Here is a 25,617-nt window from a genome sequence, read left to right as displayed (position 1 = left end):
ATTTTTTACATTTAGGATAGGAATTTTAGTAACATAACAACACTTCAGTTTAGTATATGTTAATTTGAAATGTAAATATACATATGTTCTTTTCCACATATTATCCAAAGGCTGCGAGCTTGGAGTGGAAGAATAAGGAGAATCAAGATACTGGTTTTAAATTTCTTTTTACATTGTTTCGAAAGTATTATCTTCCTCATTTATTTCCATCATTTACTAAGTTAACAAACATCTACAAACCTGTACTTGGTAAGTACTGTTGGAGCCGTGTATAGAGGATATCCAAAGGAAAGCTATGCAGTCTCTTTCAAAGTGACCTTTGGTTATTTTAAAGTAAAATAGTCATTTTATTTTTGTATTGAATGGTAACTTTATTATTAGATGTTTAAAGTTTCTTAATAAGTGATGTTAATTATTTGTACCTACTAAGATATACCTCAGCTCACAGCAGTAAAAGGGAACCGTGGCTCCTATACTCAGAAATAATTTGAAATGTATTTATGATATTTTTGGTATAATTGTCATCCTTTAATGTAAAAATCTCTGCATTTCCTAAAGTCTTTCCTTGTGGGTGGTGGGGTATGGTGACCTCAGGCTTTGTTCAGTCACTGGCGGCCAGCCCAGGGCAAATAGCTACCATTGTATGCCTTTTCTTTCATGCTGGGTCCTACATCCAGCAGCTACTACTGACAGGTGCTTATGGAGAACCAAATTTTAGGTGATTGTACAAGCTATGGGCGGTAAGCCCCAGAGGACTAGGAAACAGAAAGGAATTTCTAATTTGGCACCTAATGTTTTTCTCTTCTGTAAGAAATGAGGACTCAGAGGACAGAAGCACACCTTAGAGTGGTGAAGGTGGGCGTCAAATCTTCCTCTCCCTATTATCTAAAACAGGTAGTTCAAATGAATAATTAAAAACAGTTTTGGAGGGGAAATAGTGACATGAGATGTTACTCTTTTGGGGAACATGGTCACCTGATTCAGTTGTCTGTGCTGTGTGTGTTCTGTGTTTGCGTACACACACACACACACACACACACACGCACGCACGGGAAGAGAAGCCAAAACTTGGTGTGTTTTAAAAGATGTAGAATTACTGACTTTTAGGGGCACTGGGACATGTATTTCCTTAGCTATATATATGTGAATATTTTTTCAATATTTGTTTCTGATTTCATATGTACTCTAAATTCATTGTGAAAACATGGTATATTGTTAATATTCCTAGATTAAAAGTTATTTGTTGATAATTTTTCTGCCTTATACAGGTATTCCAGATATACAAAAATTATTAAGATAGAGAGTTGAACTTATGGCAAGTAGTATCTCAAATCCAATACCATATAATTTTCATATTGATTATGGAATTTAAAGAATCAGAAATTGACTTCTTATTAAGTCTTTGGAAAAGGGAGCATTTGATTGTCTCAAAGATGAAATGTGACTTTCTGAATTCTTTTAAATATAAAGTAGATGATATTGATTCTGTTTCATTGGATTCATCTAAAGGGAAAAGGATATAAAACTCTAAAGTTCAGTGGATTTAATCGCTGCAATGTTAGATGTTAAAATACCTAAAATTATGTTTTAAAAGTTCATATATATGTTTACATTTGTTCCAGCTATAAAATTAAATTAGGTATAATATATGTGAAAAGATTTTCACTATTATAGTCTCATGTAATTTATCAAAATTGTTAAAAATAGTTGTTAGCTTAGGTTTTCCATAGCTATATATCATAGATACATAAACAATCACCATCACCACCCATTCTCAGTCAGATCACAAGGTGGAATCAGAAAGGAGCCTACCAAAAAAATGCCATTTTTAATCATTGAAGTTGTTCATTCTTAATTGCTATTTAGACAACCAAAAATTGGATTTAATTGGAAGCCAAAACATTTGTAGGGGTTACATCATGTTATGATTTATTAGCCTAATCAATCATGTGTTCTTTTTTCTACCAGACATCCCCCATTTGAGACCAAAGCCAGTGTACATTACTACAACTCGAGACAATGAGAACATTTACAGTACAAAAATTCCATATATGGCAGCTCGTGTTGTTTTTATTAAGTGGATTGTAACCTTCTTTTTGGAAAAAAAGTATCTAACTGCAACACAGAACACTAAAAATGGAGTTGATGTATTGCCTAAAATCATCCAGGTATGCCGTTCATCCTCTTTTTATCTGTTAATGCTTCTATAATAAAATACACTGGAACATAGCCGGAGTTATTGATTATTAGAGTTATTGGTTCTTCCAGGTTGTTGGTTATAGATAAGTGATTTTATTGGCCTACCCTGCCTGTAATGCCGAGGTTTCAGAGGGAGTTGTGAGTTTGACTCACTTGCTGTGCATTGTTGGGACTGCCATGATGATGCAATCTCGGGAGCCATTCTGAGAAGATGACTGTTGTGTGCACACTCCTGGCTCCTCCTCATTCTCCACAGTTGAGTACCAGTGGCCTCTGAGCATGAGAACAGAGGCCTGTCTTGCCTTTACCAAGCCCCAATAGCTGGAAGGCTCTTAGGAAACTGTAAGTGGCCCATCGTGAGGACCTATGAGGCTGTCGGGCGCCCTCCAGCATCTCAGGAGAGGGAAGTAGATCAGCAGCTCAGGATTTTGGGCTGGCTGTTGAGCAATGGTGGGGCCCCTAGAAGAGGAGGCTACCTCTTCCCTGAGGCCTTCAGAAGAGACCTCTCCTTGTATGGGGCCTGCCGTGCTTTTTCTCTCTTGGCCTTGGTCAGCCATACACAAATGGGGGCTTTCCGAGCAGGCTGAGTTGCTTAGGGACTTAGTGGAGCACTACCATTTGTGGAGGTCACAGAGCAGCCACTTCACTAAGGGATCATGGTGTCATGTGCTCTTTTGTTTATTATCCCCAAGAAGAGGGATAGGAAGTGTGGTCCACTGACTGCAGATTTGCTGATGCCCTGGAAGTCCCAGAAGTCCGACCTAGGCCTGAGCTGAAAGAATGCACAGACCTGAGGAGGCAGATAAGTGGCTCTTGTGCTTCAAGGTTATTAGGAACCTTGATGGAGGAACACCAAACAGTCTAGAGCATGTGGCTCCTCTGGGGAGAAGTCACTGAAGAGTGAGAGGAGAAACCTATTTTCAAAATCTGAGGGAGGTGCAGTTGTAAGAACAATGAAAGACTTGCTGAAAGAAAGTTTTAAGAAACCTGTGAATGTCTTAGTTAGAAAAATTAGTAAATAAAATGAAAATGGTAATGATTATTGCTGAGAAAAAAAATTAGTTTTCTGAAAAAACATCCCACCACAGTGACTAAAAATTTAGAGAGATAGAAATGAGAAATTAGTAGACAAGATCTAAGTACAGGTCCCTACCTTACAAATATTAGGTGGGTGGAAGAAGAAGAGAATGAGAATAATTGAACAAATAATAATAAAAGTTTATCTGAACTGAAAAGAAAAAAAAAAAAAAAGGCATGCCTCTAACTTAAAGGGTCTTTGAGTCCCAGGAAAAATTATCAAGACACAAACCTAAACAGACATTTGATTTTCAGGAATTAAGAGACAGTGGTATAGGTTTCCAGACAGGTTACTTCAAAGGAATGAGACTGAGATTAGTGTTGAACATCTAATCAAATCTGCAATCCTGCAATCTCTTTCTCTCTCTCCTTCACACACACACACATCCCCCAACAGGATGTCAGTCAAGATTAAAAGAAAGAATCATTAATTAATGGTGTTGGAATAATTGGCTAGTCTCTTACAACATACTGAAGCAAACGACAGATTGATTTAAGGTCTACAATAAAAACAAAATACTGAAGAAATGTAGGCTGGGTGCGGTGGCTCACGCCTGTAATCCTGGCTAAGACGGTGAAACCCCATCTCTACTAAGAATACAAAAAATTAGCCAGGCGTGATGGCGGGCACCTGTAGTCCCAGCTACTCAAGAGGCTGAGGCAGGAGAATGGCATGAACCCAGGAGGTGGAGCTTGCAATGAGCTGAGACTGCATCACTGCACTCCAGCCTGGGCAACAGAGCGAGACTCCATCTCAAAAAAAAAAAAAAGTAAGAGAAAGGAAAATCCAGGAGAGTGTCTAAATTTGGGAAGTGGTAGACTACCTTAGGTAGAAATAAGACCCAGTAGGCTGGGCGCCTGTAATCCCAGCACTTTGGGAGGCCAAGGCAGGCAGATCACTTGAAGTCAGGAGTTCGAGACCAGCCTGGCCAACGTGGTGAAATGCTCTCTCTACAAAAAATACAAAAATTAGCCAGGCATGGTGGCAGGCGCCTGTAATCCCAGCTACTTGGGAAGCTGAGGCAGGAGAATCACTTGAACCTGGGAGGTAGAGGTTGCAGTGAGCAGAGATTGTGTTACTACTGCATTCCAGTCTGGACAACAGAGTGAGACTCCCATTTCAAAAAAGAGGAAAGAGAGAAAGAGAAGGAAGGAGGGAGGGAGGGAGGAAGCAAGGAAAGAAGGAAAGAAAGGAAGGAAACAAAAGGAAAGAAAGAAAGAAAAAGAAAGAGAGAGAAAGACCCAGCAGCCATGGAAGAAATGAGGTTTGACTTTATTAAAAAAAAAAAAATAGTGAAAGATTTTTGTGTCAAAAGACTACATAAGGCCAGATCCAATCAATAGACTATGAAGTAACATCATGACTGTTAAGATCTCTGCTATATAAAGAGTACCCATGAACTGGTAAGAAGACAACCCCACTGAGAAATGGACAAAGGAGACGAAAGGGCGGCTTATAGAAGGCAGACTACAGGGACCCCTGATTTTATCGGCAGAGAAATGCAGTTAGTTCTGAACCACGATAAGATACCTTTATTCACTTATCAGGTAGACAAAAATCTGTATGAAATTGTGTGTAGGAAGCGCAGTCATACTCTGGTAAATTTACATTACATCTGAAGCGATTGTCACTCAGTTCAAAAAAGTCTTAATTAAGGGGTGTAACCTTTTCTCTCTGGTTTAAAAAGATCAGAAAACCATCACCTGTATTTAAATTGAAAATAAGTAGCTCATTCTTGAAAAGTACATCTGGATGATGAGAAGTAGAAAGAACAGCAAATTAACCACTGCTTTCAGGTTCTGATTTTTTCTTTTAGTTGACTCATCACAGTTGTGAGTCATCTACTTTTACTGTCTAGCTTTTTTAACATCTTAAAGGTTGGAACTTCGAAATCAATTAGGATGGTTCCATCATCCTCATGGAAAAAGGATCACAGCTCAAACTGTCTTAAACATAAAATAAATACTTTAATCTTACTAAAAAGAAGCACATGGTGAGGCTGGCTGAGAATACGGTTCACTCAGGCATTCTCCCTGCTTCTCTGTGGTCTTCTCACTGTTCTGCCCTTTCCCTCTGACAGCTTTGTCTACAGCAGCTTCCCCCTTGATTGTAAGATGGCTACCAACAGCTGGGGCACTGCTTTTCTTGTTCACATTTAGAGGCGATCCAGAAATATAAAGCCCTTTCCTTTTGTCTGAGTGGAACAACTTACATTGCCTGCCTCCCCCTGGAACAGTAACAAGAAACTGATTCGCTTAAAGCTGGGTATGTGAGTGGGCCAGGAGATGTCATGATTGGCCTCCACAAAACAGATTGGTCCCTTAGTACTGTGGATGGGATCAGCTTCCTGCGAGTCAGTTGGGGTGCATAGGAGGAGGCACACAGAGGACTGAGGTTCTGGTAGGGAGGGAGAAAGAGTGCTGGGCTGACAGCCATTTGTACCCTCTGTGCCATCATACCCTGCAGATGACTGTCCCTAGAAATGGCCACTACCATTCTAGAGACTGCCACTATACCTCACAGTAAGTTGTTATATTAGTTTCTTACTGCCACTGTTGCAGATTCTCACAAACTTAATGTCTTGAAACAGTACAAATTTATTATCTTACGATTCTGAAAGCCAGAAATCCAAAATCAAGTTATTGGCAGATCTGTGTTCCTTCTCGAGGTTCTAGGGGAGAATCCTGTGTTCTTGCCATGTCCAACTTCTAGAATCCTGTGTTCTTGCCATGTACAGCTTCTGTATTCCTTGGCTGTGGCCCTGCATCACACCACCTTTTCTCCCAGTTTCCATCATCACTTAGCCTTCTTTGTCTGTTATCCTCCTGCCACCCTGTTATAAGGACCCTTACATTATATTGGGACCATTTGGATAATCCAAAATAATTTTTCTATCCCAACAGCCTTAACTTAATCACATCTGCTGTGTCTCTTTTGCCATGGAAGGTAACACATTCACAGGTTCTGAGGATTAGAACATCCTTGGGGAAGTCATTATTCAGCCCACCAGCTCTGGTTGGTCTGCAAGGTCCAAGATGATTTCATTCACATGCCTGCTACTTGATGGCGGCAGTTGGAAAGGAAAGCTGGGTTCATCTGGGACTTCTTGTTCTGTTTTCTGGTTAGCAAGGTAGTTGGACTTTTTATATGCCTGTACAGGGCTCCAAGAGTGAAATGTTTCAAGAGATGGGAATTGTTAACCAACAGCCTCTTGGGCCTGAGTCTGATACTGGCACAGGTCTCTTCCATTCTGTTCTACTGGCTACAGCAGTCATATAGTCCATGTAGATGAAAGGGAGGGGATATGGGCCTCATGTCTCTGTGGAAGAAGTGTTAAAGAACTTGTGGTCATCTTTAATTTGCTATATATGTGCATATTGTTTTTTTTCTTTTTTAGTTTGTGGGGAAAATGGGAGTTATAGGTCAAAAAGTCACAGGTTATTGAGCCATAAGAGACTTTAGACCTAATCTAGCCTCTGTGTCCTACAAATTAACATATATGTGTGTATATATGTGTGTGTATATGTGAAATCCAAGTGAGTTGCGTGACTCTCATTCCAGTTAGGAATGTGGAGAAGCAAGTCTTTTGATTCTTAGTTTGGGCCTCTTCTTTCTGTGCTGTACTCATCCTTGGGCCGTTCCTATTGAAGCTTCAGATAAAAAAAGAATAAAATGAATAAAGTGTTATTTTCCTGTGGAAGATAGTGGATCCATCAAAAAGATAAAATAATTTCCATAGGTGAGCACATCTCACAGTGTGATAGTGCCTTTGATAAGCCACACAGGCTTAGTAACTAAGGCATGAAGAGAAAAATTATTACAAGTATAGTATTCCTTTAATTTTCTCTAGAGATTGCTATTGGATATCTGTTTTGTTTTCAAACTGTCCTTGGTAGTTACTGAAATTACTGTTTTGCACTATTCATATCTTATCTCTTCTTGTAAAAAATATTCACAGTAGGTAAATTTTAGTTGCATTTGGCCTATGTATTTCTGACACTTAAAAGTAATAATGGAGTTTGCAAAGATGAAGCAAAATTATACATGTATTTTGTTTGGAGGAAACCTGTAATTCTATGTGGATATGCGAGCAGAAATCAGTGTTGAGCTTTGTGAGTGAGCGCATGAATTACTTCACTTCTTTGCACGCCTAAAGTCTTTTAAATGTTTAAAATTTTGTGAATATTGCTTTACGTTACACCTAAGATTCTGAGGATAAAGCTCAGATCAGCATTCTTCTGATAAAATACCCTTTGAATCTTCACACTCCACTGTCAAGCTGCCACTTAGTCACATAAATCAAATGATGCATCCTATCATTGTTGCTGCAAGAAGTCCCCTGAATTTTCCTATCTCTGTGACCATAGGAGCAAATGCTAAGTTGTAGAGACCTGATGTGATGATAATACAAATGTGTTTACACATTAATTTATTCTGTGGTTTTACAATGCAAATTAAACCTTTTAGATTGGGAAAATTTCACAGCCCTCCTTTCTGAAACAGCTTAGTAGTTTTCCTTTTAAAATAGCTGAGTTGGGAGGGATTTGTTGGTTAGTTAGAAAATTGGTAAGTACAGGCTCTGGAGCCTGTCATGCTTCAAGCAGTTGCTGGTTTTGGTTTGCTGTACCCTGTACACGTTGGTGGTAACTAGAGTTACTTAGAACAAGGCAAGACTGAAGTTTGGCCAGGTGTTCTTGAGTGGGGGTGAGCGTCATTGAGAAGTGTGCTGACTTTCTTCCAGACTGTTGGTGGTGGTGCTGTGCAGGAGAGAGCGCCTGAGCTGGATGGTGGTGGGCCCATGGAGCCGGACAAAAGCCATTCTAACAGCAGCACACTGTCGGACCGAAGACTCAGTAACTCCAGCCTCTGTAGCATTGAAGAAGAGCACCGAATGGTGTATGAAATGGTACAGCGGATTCTCTTGTCAACACGAGGTTATGTCAACTTTGTGAATGAAGTATTTCACCAGGTTAGTGTGTGTGTGTGTGCATGTGTTACAAGTTCTTGAAATGGAAACGATTTTGTTTCATGTTCTTTTACTTGTAACACTCCAACAAATAGAGTTGATGAGTTGGGTTATGTTACAGAGCTGAATAATAACGAATGATCCCTCTAATCTTTTAATTTGTGTGGATTGCTGTGATTTTTAAATTTTGTTGTTGAATAACAGTTACACAAGGAGGGAAAATTCTATATTTGAGCAAAATCATGAGACAGATACTTTCATGTTTTTGTGACAAAGTAAACTCAGAATTAGGTGGGAAGAAAGCCATTCCTGAATACCCAGCAACAAATGAACACAGCAAAGAAGAGTCCAGTCTTATTCCCAGAGCCTCAAAGAGCTCTCTGAGGAGCTGGAGGTTTCTGCAAAAACCTTGCAGAGGCGTGTGGCACTCACAACATGATAGAATTATTTATGGCACAAGAGAAAAAGGTAGGTGGCAAGGGGAATAAAAGGAAAGAAAGGAGCAGAGGCCAAGACAAGAAAAGAGGTATGAGCAAAGGAAGGAGACAGAAGAGGTCAGAAGCCCAGGCTACAGTTAGTGGCCATGAGTGACATCAGAGGTTTGCAACTGGGGTTGATGCTATTCCCTAGGGGACATTGGCAATGTCTGGAAACAGTTTTGGTCATCACAACTGGGGTGCTACTGGTGTCTTAGCGGGTTACAGCCAGGGATGTTGTTAAATATCTTGCAATGCCCAGAATGGCCCCCACCCCAACCATGACAAAGAACTCTCTGGCTCAATGTGTCAGTAGTTCTACTGTGGAGAGACAAGAGACTCAGCACTAGCCTTCAACACAGCAAGCAGAGCTCCCACACAGCAAGCAGAGCTCCCACAGATCTGGAGTGTAACATGTGGCCAGTGCCACTTGACTCTAGGAACTGGTGCTCTTGAACACAGGAATGTGGCCTATTTGTGGGTATGTGTATATGAGGTGGAGTAGTTGTTTTATCCATAGATCTGAAAAGTAGGTTAAGCCGTTGAATGGCAGAGTCCAGTTGTAGGTGAGGAGGAGAGGAAGAGTCTTGTACATATGAATGATGGGAATGCACCACAGAGAACTTCTTTTGGCGAGGCAAGTTTTTGCGATAGTGAATGATTGGCCCTATCACTTCTGGGACTTAAATTACAAAAAATCAACCAAAAATGAAAGTCCCAACCTAATCCATAGCAGTGTAGAGATTTTACCATATTTTCATTTTAATGAAGAAAACATTTTACTTAAGAAAATGTTTGTTTAGTCTGCAATTAACATTCCACTTACAAAATATTTTTTTCTGGTTCTGTGGCCCGGCACTGCCTTGGTTCTTCTCACTCTCCGTGTCTTCTCTGTTTCATGTCTTGGCCCCTCTTCTTGTTTCATCCCAAATTACAGGTGTTAACCAAGATTCAGGGCTCAAGTCTTTGCTGTAATTCTACACTTGGCCTCCTTGGGGCCTTTACTGCCAGTCCAGTGCCAGCAACCACTGTGGCATATGTCTCCCAGTCAAGCCTTTTGTCTGAACCTCACTTGTAAATAAAAATATTAATTTCATTAAACAAATTTTTTATACTCATGAAAGATTTGTTACTGGCAGAGGATATACCACACCAGGGGCCAGAAAGCATAATGTAATGCTGCAGAGACCAGGTACACCTGAGCACAGCTTCAAGGGCCCTCGCTCTGCTGCACAGAAAATGTGCCCTCTCAGGATCATGATTCACCAAAATGAGAGTGAGTTACCTGTCTCAGGGAAGACAGGGCACAAGTTTACTGAGAGGTCCTTCAGACCTAACTAATCACACGGCCAAAATCAGGCAGAATGACTGAGTAAACCAGCTGTAGACTCTCGGTGTCTACATTGTCACTGAACAATGTAGACAAGGTGGCCCTGGGTGCCTCCTACACTTGCCTTTTAAAATGGCCACATGCCATCGCATCTGATGTTCCTGTAGTATCTTAATGATAACAAGACCAAAGCCTGGCTCATTTTTTCCCCCTAATATCAGCTTATCCTCTTGACTTGACTGCTTCTTCAAAGGGACTTGTATTCATGTTTGCATCTTAATTTTAATGCTCCTAGGTTCCTCATCTCCCTCTCCTCCTATGACAGTCACTGGACAAGTCACACAGGAGTTTTGCTTGCTCCTTTGCTCTGCATTTTCTTTGACTGTGGTTAGCAGCCCTCTCCTTGGAACTCCCCTCTTTCTGTGTCATCCCTTTCTAGGTAGTACTGCATACATCATACTGCCAAAACAGTTTTTTTTTTAAAAATAATAGTCCATGATTTGAAAACCTAGCCCATTCCCTACATTAATTTTGTCATATTCATGCTCCTGTTGTACATGTGAAAGGTCCATGGCAACTATTTGAGTTGAAATAGTCAGGGTCCTGGAGTGTATGATCTATAGCAGGGGTCAGCACACTTTTTAAAGCAAAAGGCCAAATAGTAAATATTTTAGGCCTCATGGATTATCCTGAATGTACCTCAGAGAGACAGAGAGGTGAGAGCTATGAGAGATTGAGACCTGGAGGATCTGGTGAGAAGGTCCAATAGGTGTTCACGTCTCCTCTGGCTGCATTATTTTTTTGCTTACTGTTCTACCACTTTTGGAAGAGTATCCTACTCTGATTGTGGATTTTTTTTTTTTGAAAGCCTATCAGTTTTTGCTATGTTTTTGCCAAAATTATTAGTTGCAATACAGATTTAGAATTAGTTTATATTCCTTTGAATTGAATGTTGTCATTAAGAAGTTTCTGTCTTCATCTCTAGTAATGGTTTTCTGGAGGAGGGGCACAAAGTCTATCTTGTCTGTTTTTAATATAGCTCTACCAGTTTTCTTTTGGCTAGTGTTTGTATGGTATATCTTTTGCTAACTCTTTACTCTCAGCCTCCCCTGTTCATATGTTTTGGATGTCTTCTTATAAATTGCAGCTAAGTCTTTTAAATAGATTTCTAAATTAAATCTTACAATCTTTGTCTTTTGATTGGATCATTATTCATTACATTTAACATAGCAACTGCTATTAGGTTTTAGTCGGCTGTCTTCTTACTTTCTAGTTGTATTGGACCTTCAAGCTCATTGTTTTTAATATCCTATTTTTCTTCTCAAATTAAATTAGTTTTACAGTCATTTGTACTTACTTTAATAGTTAACACATGCATTCCTAACATGAATGCTAGCATTAATTCCAACTTTTACCCTCAGTACACGTTAGCTCTATTTACTCCTCAGTTTATGTGCCGTTGTTATTATTATGAATATATAATATGTAGATGTTATCCCTTTCAGAACCACGGTAAAGTTTGTTTCATCAAGTTTTATTATTTTTATTCATATATATTTTCTTCTTTTTTTTGGAGATAGAGTCTCGCTCTGTCACCCAGGCTGGAGTGCAGTGGCCGGATCTCAGCTCACTGCAAGCTCCGCCTCCCGGGTTTATGCCATTCTCCTGCCTCATCCTCCCGAGTAGCTGGGACTACAGGCGCCCGCCACCTCGCCCAGCTAGTTTTTTTGTATTTTTTAGTAGAGACGGGGTTTCACTGTGTTATCCAGGATGGTCTCGATCTCCTGACCTTGTGATCGGCCCGTCTCAGCCTCCCAAAGTGCTGGGATTACAGGCTTGAGCCACCACGCCCGGCCCTTATTCATGTATATTTTCATAAATATGTTTTATTCATTTAGATTTATCCACTTTCTCTTTTTATTGCATTTTATTGCTTCCCAAATCTCTGACCAGGGAAAATTTCCTTTCTGTCTAAAGAATAAGTTTTAATATTTCTCTTAGCTCAGTTCTCCTGGTAACAAATTTTCTCATCTGAAAATGTCTGTATTTTGCTTTCATTTTAGAAGTATTTTATTTCCGGGTGTTAAATTCTACATTGGCAGCCCTCTGCACATGAATCTTTTGTTCCATTGTTTCTTGGCTTCCATTATTTCTTTGCGAAGTCATAGAAAGTCATGTGGTTGCTCCTTTGGAGGAAATATGTCTTTTTTCTTCTGGCTGCTTGTAAGATTTTTCTGATTATCTTTGGTTTTCAGCAGTTTTGCCTGTAATATACTTCATATTTATCCTTGTTTTTCTTTGTGCTTCTTAAATCTAGGGATTGATATATTTCACCCATTTTGGCTAAATTCTCAGCCACTCTTTCCTCAAATATTGTTTCTTCCTCCCATCTTTTTTTTCCTCTTTTTTTCCTGCATCTCCAGTCATTCATTGGATAACCTATTCGTTGTATTTTCTCTTTCTTATCCTGTCTTCTGATTTATCCATTCTTTTATGTCTTCATAGTTCATTTTAGATATTTTCTTCTGATTTTTCTTCCAGTTTTCTCTTTAGCTGTGTCCATTCTGTCCAACCCGTATACTCTGAGTTTTTAATTTGAGTTATTTTATTTTTAAATCCCATTACTTTGGCTTTTGATACCATGATTATCTCGATATTGATATATTGCATGAACCTTTGTTAAAGTGAGTTCTGCCTGTAACTGGATCCTGTGGCTTGAACCTTAAGGGCAGTATTAAAACAAGTCCCAGCAGCTTGAGACCAAGACCTGGATTTGTGGCTAACTTTGTAACCCTGGAAGAATATCTCTGGTGCTGTAAACCTCAGTATCCTCATCTGTGACATTAAAGCATCTGAGTATGGGGTACCTCTACCTCTTGTTCCCCTCAAATATGGAAAGAGTCCTTAAAACTGATAAGCAAAAAGCAAATGCATTTCTCCTTTAAATTCTTTAACATTATTGGAATCTTCTCACTTTAAATCAAAATTGCTGTATGGAGATGTGTAAGGGAATTCCTTAATGTTAAAAAGTTCTTATAAATATGCACAATGCTACAACTTTGCCATAGGCTCTTGTTAACATTGATAGCTGAACTCATTAGTAACCTGATAAATGTGAAACAAATGTTTCTCAAAAAAATAATAACCAAAAAGGAAGGAAGGAAGGGAAAGGAAGAAGGACAAAAGCAAAGAAAAGGAAAAACAAAAAAAGAAACGGAAGTCCTGATTTGTAACAGATGCTGACTTCTGTGATAGAACCACTCCCACCGTGGCTGATTCAGGCCAACACGATGACATCAGTGAACATGGAGCTGAGAAGAGGTGGGCACAACTGGTTGCCACTGGCTGTACTAGTATGTCCCTTCTAACCTATTTCTGATTTGTTGGGAAAAGGTCCAGGTTGTGCATTATAATTATGTTTTGTAGCCAATTGAAAGATTTCTGTAGGTATGATTTGGTGATTTGGTTATTTTTGTAGACAAATTATTCAGAATATAGAAGTTATTTTTTTCTTTTTTCTTTTCTTTTCTTTTCTTTTTTTTTTAATTGAGACTGAGTCTCACTCTGTTGCCCATGCTGGAGTGCAGTGGTACAACCTCGACTCTTGCAACCTCCACCTCCTGGTTTCAAGTGATTCTCTTGCCTCAGCCTCCTGAGTAGCTGGGATTACAGGTGCATGCCACCACGCCCAGCTAATTTTTGTATTTTTAGTAGAGATGGGGTTTCGCCATGTTGGCCAGGTTGGTCTCGAACTCCTGACCTCATGATCCGCCTGCCTTGGCCTCCCAAAGTGTTAGGATTACAGGTGTGAGCCACCACGCCCAGCCTATAAAAGTTATTTTTAACTGCCATTTTTTAGGGCTCTCTTACGAGAATGTCTTTGTTTCTGCTGGTAAGTTTGGCATGCACAAAGATTTGTGGCCCTGTGTAGTATATTTATAAGCTGTGTGTTCCAAAGGAAAGTGAAATAAGTGATGGTCATTGGAAATGTCCATGATGCTGCCCTATACTGATCTGAGTTTGTTTGTAGTTAAAGGGAATTTTCTCTTTTCCTTTCAGGCATTTTTGTTGCCTTCCTGTGAGATAGCTGTAACAAGAAAAGTAGTTCAAGTGTACAGAAAGTGGATTCTCCAGGACAAACCTGTGTTCATGGAGGAGCCAGATAGAAAAGATGTTGCCCAAGAAGATGCTGAAAAATTAGGATTTTCTGAGACTGATAGCAAGGAGGTAATTTTTTTCACTTGTCTTTTGAGTTGAGGGTAAATATATTTCAGTCAAGTATACTTGCTCAGTCAAGTCTTGTCAATGGGACAAAGGCTTCCTTTTATCCCATCTGATACTTCTGAGTTGCCGAGTTCTGTGAGGGTCTGCCTTAGAGAGTAGCTTCTGTACTCCCATTCTAGATTGGCAGTCATCTCCTACAACTCTAGCCAGGGCCATCTGCGTGTTGCATCTTTGTTAGTCTCTATCGCAGGAGAGTTGTTTAATAAGCCATCATATTTTACATGTCTCTTTGTGAGACTAAAAAAATCACTGCCTTCTCCTTGGCTTGTTTAAATAAATATCATTTGGAGAAACTAAATTGAGAATGTTTGGGCAGACTTTTCTTGTGCAGTGGCCTGTACCAGAAGCAGCTGGGTGTTACCCCTGTGAAAGGACTAACCAAACAGCAGTGTCCCTCTCCTTTAAGCCTCGCTGAGTGCTGGCCTCCTGGAGGGACCACTGCCCATGTTAGATAAAGCTATAGGTTGGATAAATCCAAAATGACAGAGTGGAATATCTTCCTGAAACGAAAGAAACTTAAGTGATATTTATATTTCTGACATACTATTATGAAATTAATTTAAAATGTTTAAAATTTCTCCCTAGAGGCATATCACTTTAAAATATGTGTTAATTCCATAATTTCAATTTTGCAATTTTGGTGAAATCATTTTAATAACTACCATGAGATCTAAATGAATATGCTACATATCATTTATCACTCATTTTAAAGCAAATTATCGCTCATTTTAAAGGTCTGTATTCCATGCTCACTCAGTCATTGGACAAACAGAACTCATTCTTTCAGCACATACTAAGTGCTGAGCACTATTTTAGGTGTTGACCGTTGAGTGGGGAGCACTCTACCTCCTAGAACCTATTTTCATGTGAATCCTGATGAGTTTAAGGAATTAAATATGCCAACTAAATATAACTTAGTTTATATAATATAATTATATTTATAGTTAAATATAAGTTAAACATGTGCATCTTCTACTCTGTTAATTGATCATTATCTTCTGAAGGCCTCGTCTGAAAGTTCTGGTCATAAACGATCTTCCAGTTGGGGACGCACGTACTCCTTCACAAGTGCAATGAGCAGAGGGTGTGTGACAGAGGAGGAAAATACAAATGTGAAAGCTGGCGTCCAGGCTTTGTTGCAGGTATGTGGCTGGCCAGAACATGAAGACCCCTCCACCGCCTACAGCTGGAGCCATTTTGTCTTTTTGTTTATTGGGGATAATGTCATATAAATATGTTGGTATTTGTAGCCATCTATTAGTAAACAATAAACAGCAGTTTAATTAGTTATTAAATTCTTATTCTGAGTTCTCTTTCTAATTCCTACCCACAATTTACAAAAAATTTTTTCTAGTTAAAGAAGACATAAGAACTGGTTGCAGTGTTTTTGAGATGATTATATAGTGAATGTGAAATGAATGAGATTTAAGTCTTTAAATTATCTTCCAAACACACATGGGTAGTTATCTGGGCTCTTAATTTGCAAGACAAGCTTGGTGATTATAAAATCTTATAAGTAATATTCCTCTTAAAATTGGCTGTGTTTACAAAGAAAAATGACTGATGTAGTTTTTAGATTTTTTTTCTTATTATACTTTATGTTCTAGGGTACATGTGCACAGTGTGCAGGTTTGTTACATATGTATACATGTGCCATGTTGGTGTGCTGCACCCATTAACTCGTCATTTACCTTAGGTATATCTCCTAATGCTATCCCTCCCCCCTCCCCCCCCCCCACAACAGGCCCTGGTGTGTGATGTTCCCCTTCCTGTGTCCAAGTGTTTTCACTGTTCAATTCCCACCTATGAGTGAGAACATGTAGTGTTTGGTTTTCTGTTCTTGCGGTAGTTTGCTGAGAATGATGGTTTCCAGCTGCATCCATGTGCCTAGAAAGGACATGAACTCATCCTTTTTTATGGCTGCATAGTATTCCATGCTGTATATGTGTCACATTTTCTTAATCCAGTCTATCATTGATGGACATTTGAGTTGGTTCCAAGTCTTTGCTGTTGTGAATAGTGCCACAATAAACACACATGTGCATGTGTCTTTAAGGCAGCATGATTTATAATCCTTTGGGTATATACCGAGTAATGGGATGGCTAGGTCGAATGGTATTTCTAGTTCTAGATCCTTGAGGAATTGCCACACTGTTTTGAATGAATATATGAAATAGAACTGACACCATTTGAGAACATTTGAAAGAGCAACTTTGGATCATTACTTAACCTCCCCAGAGCTCAGGATTTTACCTCAAAAATGGGAATTGGGAGATTTCCTCTCAGGTCTCATGTAGCTCTAAGAGTAAGTGAAAATACAGGGTGCCTCTCATTCCCCGCTCATTGCCCCCTCACCCACCACTCTTCATCCACGTTTGGAGATGTGTCACTTAGGCCTCCCATGTAGAGGCCAGGTGTGGAGTCTGGGGAAAGTCTGGGAATGACATGCATGTTTCTAATTTTCTGTCATCTATTTCTTGATAGGATTCATTTTCGTGGTATCCTTTTTGTTTTCAAGTGAATTAGCAGTTTAATATACCATACTCATGAATTTTCTCACTTTTCATTGAAAACCTACACATAATTTTGAAGTTAAAAAAGTTGAGATGATTTCACTTGTGCATCTTTTGGTGTAGCTCATAAATATGACCTGCATCCCCATCAGAGAAACACTTGCAGGAGTCCTTGCCCTTTGTGCCTCAGTAGCTCCGTCTTTTAGCTAAGGGGATCTCCAGCAACAGTCTGTGGTGGTTGCAGGTGCCAGTGATCTCCTGGGTTCAAAAGAGTGCTTTTTATTTTCTGAAAGGATGAGTTACATCTACAGTAAGTCCTCACTAATGTCATCAATGGGTTCTTGGAAATGGCGACTTTAAACGAAGTGAGTACAGCAGGTCTTTGAGTAACATGGTTTGATTCAACATCGTGTCATCACAATGTTCGTGAGAAAATAATTTTCTTTTATATTTTGCTTAAAGTCATCATTTCCAACAACGTATCAATGACATTAAATGAGGACTTACTGTCCTTGCCTGAACTGAGAAAAAACAATTTCTGTTTTATTATATATAGTGCTACAGTTAAAAAAAGTATTTACTTTGGAATTAAATAGTTAGTTTTGTTCTTGTATCTAATACCTTGGTCCTTTACTTTGTTTATTAAGAAAAAGGGCCAAATGGAGGTTTGATAAGATAGTAATTTTCTTTCTTTTCTCCAACTGTGTCTCAGATATTCAAGAGATAGTAGTTTTCTATAGTTGCTTTTGACAAGTGCACTCTGGACATACAAATTTAGTTTATTTTTACCTTAACTGATACCAGCACATTAATAAGAAATACTCATGCAGTACCTTTGATGTTTTGTAAAAAGTAAAAGTATATAAAGACTTCTTACATGGGAATGTGCAAAAAGTTTTTAATTCATATTCAAGAAGCCAAATATATTGAATTAAAAGGATCTGTGTTGCAGTATATCATCTGTGGCATACTTCTTTCAAAAACAGAACCACTAAAACTGCTGTAATCAAAAAACTCTTTGTTTTTGTTTTTCTTACTCAAAGACTAGTAAATTCTTCATGACTGAAGTTATCATCATCATCAACTATATTATGGTGCTTATTTAGTGGTTTTTCTTAGAAAATTGGGACATAATACTTTTTAATCTTACCTGAGATAACTTTAAAGGCTGTGAATATTTTAGTTCACCCACTTGACTTTTGGTGTGAATTTTAATTTGGTCAGATTGTACATTTATTTTGATATAACACTTTAAAGAATTTTATTTACAAATGAGCTAGAGAAGCTCCTTCATCCTTTGAGTTTGTGTTGTTGAACACAAAGGAGATGTAAGAGGGAATGTACTAAGTAGATGGAGCAGGTCCGTCTTCATACCAGATTGACAACTCAGAATATCTGCAGATGATGGGACACTGGTGTCAACTGTGTAAATGGAAATGCACCATTATTTTGCTGTAGTGACTCAAAGCAGTAATAGTATATGATATCCTGGATCAGCGCTTCTCACATTTTTCTGCTGAGATACCCCTGATGGTAGAGAACAGTGAACTTGTATGCTGAAGATCTGAGGCAGAGGGTAGAGTAGTTGGCTGATTTTCTGAATTGTTTTTGAAATCTCAGCTTTTAACCTTAAGAATTCACTTAGATTTTGTATGCTACTGCATAATATATCTTTCATATTAAAAAAAATAGGCTTCTGGAAGATGTATGATGTCAATAGCTTCGTCTGTTTCTGGGCACATCACAGCTGCTTGAGGTTCTTATGCCTGTTGAGTGGTGCTGTCCATTGCTCCTGTCAGCAAGGAGTTCATGCGCTGGGAGACTCAATAAGAATCACATAGTTCTGTCTGACCACTGTCAGGCCATCTGTCCTCTTCTCCTCCCATTTCCCCACTAAAGTTTCTCATTCATGTGCAACAATCCTACTTTTTCCCCTTGTTTTCCTTTTTTTGTTGAGGGGTTGTCGAAAAGAAGTCTTCAAAGCTTTTCTGACTCATAAAATTTCTGTAGTTGCAATATTAATATGTAATAGTGATTTTTTTTCTTTTCCCCTAGGGAAAGGCTTTTCAGGTGTCTCAGTATTTAAGTGATTCTAAAGGGTGAACTAAAAAAAATTTTGAATATGTGTTGGTACCACTTGCTTTAATGAATTTTTGCCTTATTGTGAATTTATATGTTGGTACCACTTGCCTTATTGAAATAGAATCTTTTGGAAATAACTGAAAAGTGATTTCATTGGTAGAGTGAAATTAATATCATCTTTAAGCAAAATTTATTCAAATGTTTATGTTCAGTTAATGTTCTAATGTAAAATTGTTGATTTTAAGGTATTTTTGACGAACTCTGCAAACGTCTTTTTGTTGGAACCATGTGCTGAAGTTCCTGTGCTCTTGAAAGAACAAGTTGATGCTTGTAAAGCTGTTTTGATTATTTTTAGGCGCATGATAATGGAGCTTACAATGAATAAAAAGACATGGTGAGTTTCTATCAAATTAATTAGTATTGTAAAACAGATGTTTCTGTTTTTCAACATCATTAAAATGTTAAGGCTTGCATTTGTTTAATGTTTTTACAAAGTTAACGACAAAATGTCTTTTGTAACAGTTTCTGTGAATTATGAAGAAGGTAGTTACCCAGTACTTTGATAGATCAATTATTTTCATTATATTTTTTAAAAATGTCCTTGAACAATAAGTATTTTACTTAAGAGTAGATTTGTCCTTTTAAACTTTCATCAAACATAGTTTTGTGGAAAAGCAGCAATTGGTGTCTTATAATATTCATCATAAGCTCAGGAGAGTTTGTTAATTGCCCCGAAATGCCGTCAACTGATTTTTATTGCTTCTCACTTGATGTTTTAAATTCATTTTGGAAAAACAATTATTTTAAATGATAAATTATCGGAGACTAAATACATAGTGCAGTCAAAAATCTGATCCTGTTATTAAAACTACAACAACGTTTTTTTCCTTTTCATCTTTGTTTTTGTTTGATGTTTTTATTTGTAATGTCCCTATAGGTAAACAATGCATTAGATTTGTTTTTCCTGCTCTTCTCTTTTTTTCCTGCTTTTCTCTTATTTGAAAGTCATCAGCCGGGTGCGGTAGCTCACGCCTATAATCCCAGCACTTTGGGAAGCTGAGGTGGGTGGATCACCTGAGGTCAGGAGTTCGAGACCAGCCTGCCTAACATGGCGAAACCCCATCTCTACTAAAAATACAAAAAATTAGCCAGGTGTGGTGGCAGGTGCCTGTGATCCCAGCTACTCGAGAGGCTGAGAAAGGAGAATCACTTGAACCTGGAAGGCGGAGGTTACAGTGAGATTGCGCCACTGCTCTCCAGCCTAGGTAACAGAGTCAGACTTTGTCTCAAAAAAAAAAAAAAAAAGTCCTCACTTTATTCCATCTGATGAGGTATTTTCAGTGATGCTCAGCAACAGACCAGAAAGCCTCAGAGTCACTTTCCATTTCTTCCTCTTCTCCTGATGTGTCATCAGCCTCTCACTTCTGCCTTTAAAATGCTCCTCAAGCCTGTCCTTTGCGTGTTCCCTCTCATTCCACCGCCGCCCTTGTGCAATCAAGCTGCCCACCCCAGCATCTCCCTAGGTGATCTTCTGCCTTGGTTCTCAGTCCTTGGAGGCCCTGCGGACCAGTGGCACCTTTCCTACCTGAAACCAGAGGGGTCCTCTGCCCATGTCTGTGTTCTGGAGGCCCTTGAGTCAGCAGGAAAGGGGCTTTGGAAAGTGTCTGCAGTTGGTAGGAAACCGTGGACACAAGGTCTGATCGGAAAGGAACTGCAGGCCACCAAGTCCAATTCTTTTGCTTCAAAGATGAGGGAAGGGTGGACTCAAGAATCCTGGTGTGCAGAAAGTTCACAAGTACAGAAACCAAGGCATCAAAATGATATGATGTAGATTCCAACGTCATCTTTCCCAGACTTCTAAACTTAGCAGTACTTGCCAAGTTAAGAAATTGTTAAAACTGGAAATATTACAGTGATGCACAATATGATGTAAACAAAGTTAAATTCCACGTCAGTAATATTGACAGTAATGAGAAATGCTGGTATATGCTTTCAACTGAAATATCTGTTCCTGAATACCATAGTTTTATTAACATCATTTAAAATGTTTTTTTCCTTTGAAAACTTCCTGAGTTTTGTATACTACTGTATCAACAGTTTTTTTTATCTTTTTTGATAATCTTTTTATTTTGATGAAAATTCTAGGAAATAAAATTAAGCAATCCTGTTCTGACTTATACTAATTCATAGATTCCTAGGTGAAAGTATAGAAAAGAAAAATTGTAGAAATTGATGAAAATAATTAACGGGAAAATGGTCAATAGAGCATAGAAAGGAATGTGAGCAGTTTCTCTAACAGATTTTCTTGTGTATTTAAGTACCAGATAATCCCTTGCCTCCCATCTCTCCTTTCCTTCCTCACTCCTTCTTCTCCCCTCTCTCCTTACCTCCTTTTCTTCCATCTAATAAATAACTATCGAGCGTCTACTGTGAGAATATAGTGGTGAACTCTGTAGACAAGTTCCCTGCCCTCATGAGGTTACATCCTCATAGGACCGAGAGACATTAAAAATCTAGAAACAATTTCAGAGAGTCTGAAGTACTGAGAAGAACAGTGAAGGTTGGAAAGTGAAGAGAGTCCTGAATTGGGTGTGTGTTGCTTGGCATGGACAGAGGGAGAGTTATTTCCGTCAGCTGTCAGAGAAGGCCTTCCTAAGCAAAGCCCTGAGTGAAGGGAAGGAGGAGCCTTGGGGAGGTCTAAGGGAAGGGCATTCCTGGTAGAAAGAGCAGCAGATGCAAAAGCCCTGAAGGGAGAAAAGGTAAAAAAAAAAAAAAAAGTGGCTTGTTTAAGGAAGGACAAGATGATGGCCAGTGTGGTGGAGTGGATGGAGTGAAAGGGGAGGAGGCAGGGGGCAGGCCAGGGCCAGGTTTCTTGGGGCCCTGCAGACCAAAAAAAGGATACCAGCTACCTCCCTGTGTGTCTGCAAGATTGTGACATAATACAATTTATGCTTCTGAAAGGCCCCTGTGGCTGCTGAAGCACATGCAGTGCAGTGCCATAGATGATGGTGGCTGAGACCGTCATCTATGACGGTCTCATAGATGGTGGCTGTAGCCAGGGAACTGTAAGAAGTGGTCCTGAAATAGGGAATAACTGGTATGTAAATGAGTTGAAATGTCACCTGGATGAGGAGATGGAGATCAGGTAAATAATGAAGAATGGAGGAAAACTCTCACTCCTGTGTTGGACCCAAGGATGATACACATGCCCGATTTCCATGTACTCCAACAGAAGTTTATTACACTCTTTGAGCAGTTCTCCTTGGAGAAGTCAGTGCTTCACAAAATAGAAAGGAACAAGCAGTTGTCAAAACTGGCAGCTTTGGCAGGTCGTGCATCTTTCTACTGTTAGGAAAGATCTTTCCAAACCGTAGTTTTTCCACCCTTGTTTTCTTCCAGAAGACTCTACATGCCTTTCCAAGCTTTCATAGGTTCAGAAATCAAATTGACTGTGTTTTTGTCAGTCATTGCTTTGATCACATTTGTAGCTTTTGATAGCAGTTGCCGTGATCAAGGCTTTACTCGAAACTTACGATGTCTGTTGTTCTCATCACATTCTCATGATGGGTTTGTAACTAGTTGTGTGCAAGGGATTGTTTTTCATTGTCTTATGCATCGTGTAACGTGAATGGGCAGTGGTGATACTAGGTGCTGCCCTTCTCTTCCCTGGCAACAGGGACCTGGGTACCCTGAATGTGGTGAGCGACAAGCTGTCCCCCAGCACTGTGCCATTTCTTCTCCCAGTCTTCAAGGTCACCATTGTACTTCATGCGTGTGTGCCCAGAAGATAGTCCTTCCTCTTCTGTGCTTCCAGAATCCATAGGCAGGGAATAGGAATACATGGGCAAGTAGCATGGAGTGCAGTGCGAATGTATACCAACAGATGACTCTGGGGACCAAAATCAAATGGGGCCAGCTACAAAGAGGGCAGGAAATCCCCACAGGTGATTTTACTGTGAGGAATTTTATGAGGTTCAGCATATTGTTAGGAGAAAATGCTATTCTGATATGCAGAGATATGAGAAAAGCATACAGGAACTGTGATTTAGAGATCTCATCTGATTACTTTGTCCTATTCTCAGTTTTATTACTAAAGAGCAGTAAAGCCACGGAGAAGGTAGTAAAGATTAGATGAATGGTTAGCATGTGAAACCTGAAAGGAACCAGAGTGATTTCCCTCGAGGAACAAATGCACCTCTGTTACATAATGTGTTCTGTGTTCCCATGGAATCTAGGGGAAGAAAAAGTGGGCAGATACTCTGATATGAGCAATATAACTTAGGTCTAAGAAAGAAAAATATCTTTTGGCTGTTCTGAATAACTTATTATTGTAATTAGCAGTGTTATGCTGTCTCTATGCTGTTTTATAGTCTTCAAAGTCCTTTTACATAAAACTTTCTGTGAGAGACTATAAAAAATGCTGGCACATTGGAACTGAGCTGCAGTGATGGCATTTGTCTCAGTTGTGCCCTGTAGCACAGAGTCAGGATCTTCCAGGCATGAGCACTGTGCCTGTAAGTGTCCTGTAATGCAAACCCCTCCTGCCTGTGAGAGTACTGTGGCATTCCACCATACCAAGATACTGACTGTGTGTGTCCACAAAATAAAGGGCAGAAAGTCAAGTTAACTTCCTGTTGCAAAGATAGGGAGACCTTACAGGTCAAGTAAAACTGCGGATAGCAAAATTAAAGAGTGCTGCATACGTTCCAGTAGGTTTTCACTGAGTGCCTTTAAGGTGTTGGCACAGTTGGAGAAGACAGTCTTGCCTCCCTTTTTGCAAGGGGAGAAAATCAGGCTGGAATGTTGTGTTTTATCCTGCCTGTTTGTGTGGACATGGGAGGCATATTTTTAAAACCGTTGTAACATAAGGGAGCTTATTTTGGTAAAATATGATATTCATTATGTAATTGGCATCTGGACTTTAATAGTTTCGAGTAATATGTAATTATCAGTGTTGCTGAATTCTTAAGAGAATTTTTGGTACCTATAAATTAAAGTACTTTGGAGACATGATTATTAATATGAGCTTTTATTTTGGGTGGCCCAGGGAACAGATGTTGCAAATACTACTCAGGATAACAGAAGCTGTCATGCAGAAGCCAAAGGATAAACAAACAAAGGACTTGTTTGCCCAGAGCTTGGCAGGGTTACTATTTAGGGTAAGTCTTTTTTATTAAAACATTGCAAATGCAAGAAAGTGAATCAGATTTTATAGCAAACTAGTTTTAATCATTGAGAATTTTAAGAATAATGTTAAATTTAAATTTCTAGAAATTTTTCTTCTTAGCTTTGTGCTGAAGGTTATGATCTATTCTTTACAATTAGTGCTGGGCTTTTAGGCTCTTCTCCCTCTCTGCCGCCTCCTTCCTCTTTTGATTTGCTCAAGGGTGGTAGGAATTAGGAAGCTCTGATTGCTTTGGTGGAAGACTAGGTAGATTTGGAGAGGTAAAGGATGAACGGAAGCATGGGAATGGGATAAAAATTTGAGAGCCATCAGTGTGTTGGGAAATTGTATTTAAAGCCACAGAATGGGCTGACCTAGAGAGGACAGTGTCCACAGGTGATGGAAGAGATGCTGAGAAAGGGTGACCAGTGAGCAAGGAGGAAAACCAGAGGAGTGTGTGTCCTGGGTGCCTAGGGATGAGTATTGGGTAGGAGGAGAGCAACCAGTTGACCATGGGCTTTGACAGATGTAGTTGGTTGAGAATGTTCTATGGGATGAGGCCCACCTGGAGTAGATGGAGGAGAAGATGAGAGCTGGGCAGTGGAGGTTGCAAGTGTAGTTAAGGCTTTGCAGAGTTTGATGTGGAAAGGAAGAGGAAAAGGGGAGCTAGCTGAAGTCGGTGGCATACATGGTGGGTGAGGTTTAAGGTGGGTGGTACTAAAGTATGTTTGCTCACCAATGGGATGGTCCGGTGAGGGAGGACAAGATGGTCTCGGGGAGACAGAGGATAACTGTAGAAGTGAAGTCCCGGATATGGTGGGGGGCTGGGCCAGTCTTCGATGTGAGCAGAGAGCAAGGAGATGCCTGTGCTTCTTGCATCTCATGTGGTGAGCAGGTGAAGACCAAGAGCAGGCTGATACCTGGTGAGCTGCCTGGGGAAGAGGATGTGCCAGAGGGTCCTGAGCATGGCAGCCTACTCTGACATTGCTAATATTTATGAGGACCTTAGAGTTTATGAAGCATTACTGAAAGTGAAGAGTATGAAAGGGCTCTGGAAAAATGTGACATTCTACATAAATAAAGGTATTAGTACAGTGGGTGGACTTGACTTTGGATAATTACATAGGTGATTCTTTTGCATGTGTCCAGCTTTGCTCTGCTGATGCCTGGAGGGTGGTACTGACCACTGCTTTGCTGCCTGCCTGGACATATGGACACTGCACACTTTGCCCTCTCAGTGAAGCGTCTCACTGTTGGCACCCTTTCGAGCTCCCTCTCCTGGACCTGGGCTGCCAAGTGGACATGAGCTGAAGCCAGTCTCACGCTGGCAGGTGCTTGGGCCTTATTCTCACCAATTGCCTGCCTCTGCATCTGTTTTGTGTGTTGGAATTAGAGAGCTTGTCACAGAATTAAACAAGTATCTATTCTGGGGTTTGGGTTTTTTTTTTTTTCTCCTTGGTTGGTTTTGGTCTTTGGGGGAAAAAAAAACTCCCCCCATGCAATGGAGAAAACCTTCTCAGATATT

The 25,617-nt window shown here is 39.6% G+C and overlaps 1 protein-coding gene across 2 annotated transcripts in view; it reads left to right on the top strand.

The window, feature by feature from the left end:
* RALGAPA2 (Ral GTPase activating protein, alpha subunit 2 (catalytic)) overlaps positions 1-25,617 on the top strand; it is a 321,938-nt gene that overhangs the window by 75,560 nt on the left and 220,761 nt on the right. For both annotated transcript variants that reach the window (XM_011963148.1, XM_011963143.1), the window contains exons 8-14: positions 111-249; positions 1,969-2,168; positions 8,019-8,246; positions 14,109-14,276; positions 15,338-15,475; positions 19,174-19,322; positions 23,976-24,087. In XM_011963148.1, the coding sequence (XP_011818538.1) occupies positions 111-249; positions 1,969-2,168; positions 8,019-8,246; positions 14,109-14,276; positions 15,338-15,475; positions 19,174-19,322; positions 23,976-24,087 (1,134 nt within the window). The remainder of the gene's footprint in view (positions 1-110; positions 250-1,968; positions 2,169-8,018; positions 8,247-14,108; positions 14,277-15,337; positions 15,476-19,173; positions 19,323-23,975; positions 24,088-25,617) is intronic.

This window comes from Colobus angolensis, unplaced genomic scaffold, assembly GCF_000951035.1.
Source record: "Colobus angolensis palliatus isolate OR3802 unplaced genomic scaffold, Cang.pa_1.0 Scaffold117, whole genome shotgun sequence".
NCBI lineage: Eukaryota > Metazoa > Chordata > Mammalia > Primates > Cercopithecidae > Colobus > Colobus angolensis.
Note: the sequence above shows the minus strand (reverse complement) of the source record. Positions and strands in the feature narration are given on the sequence as shown.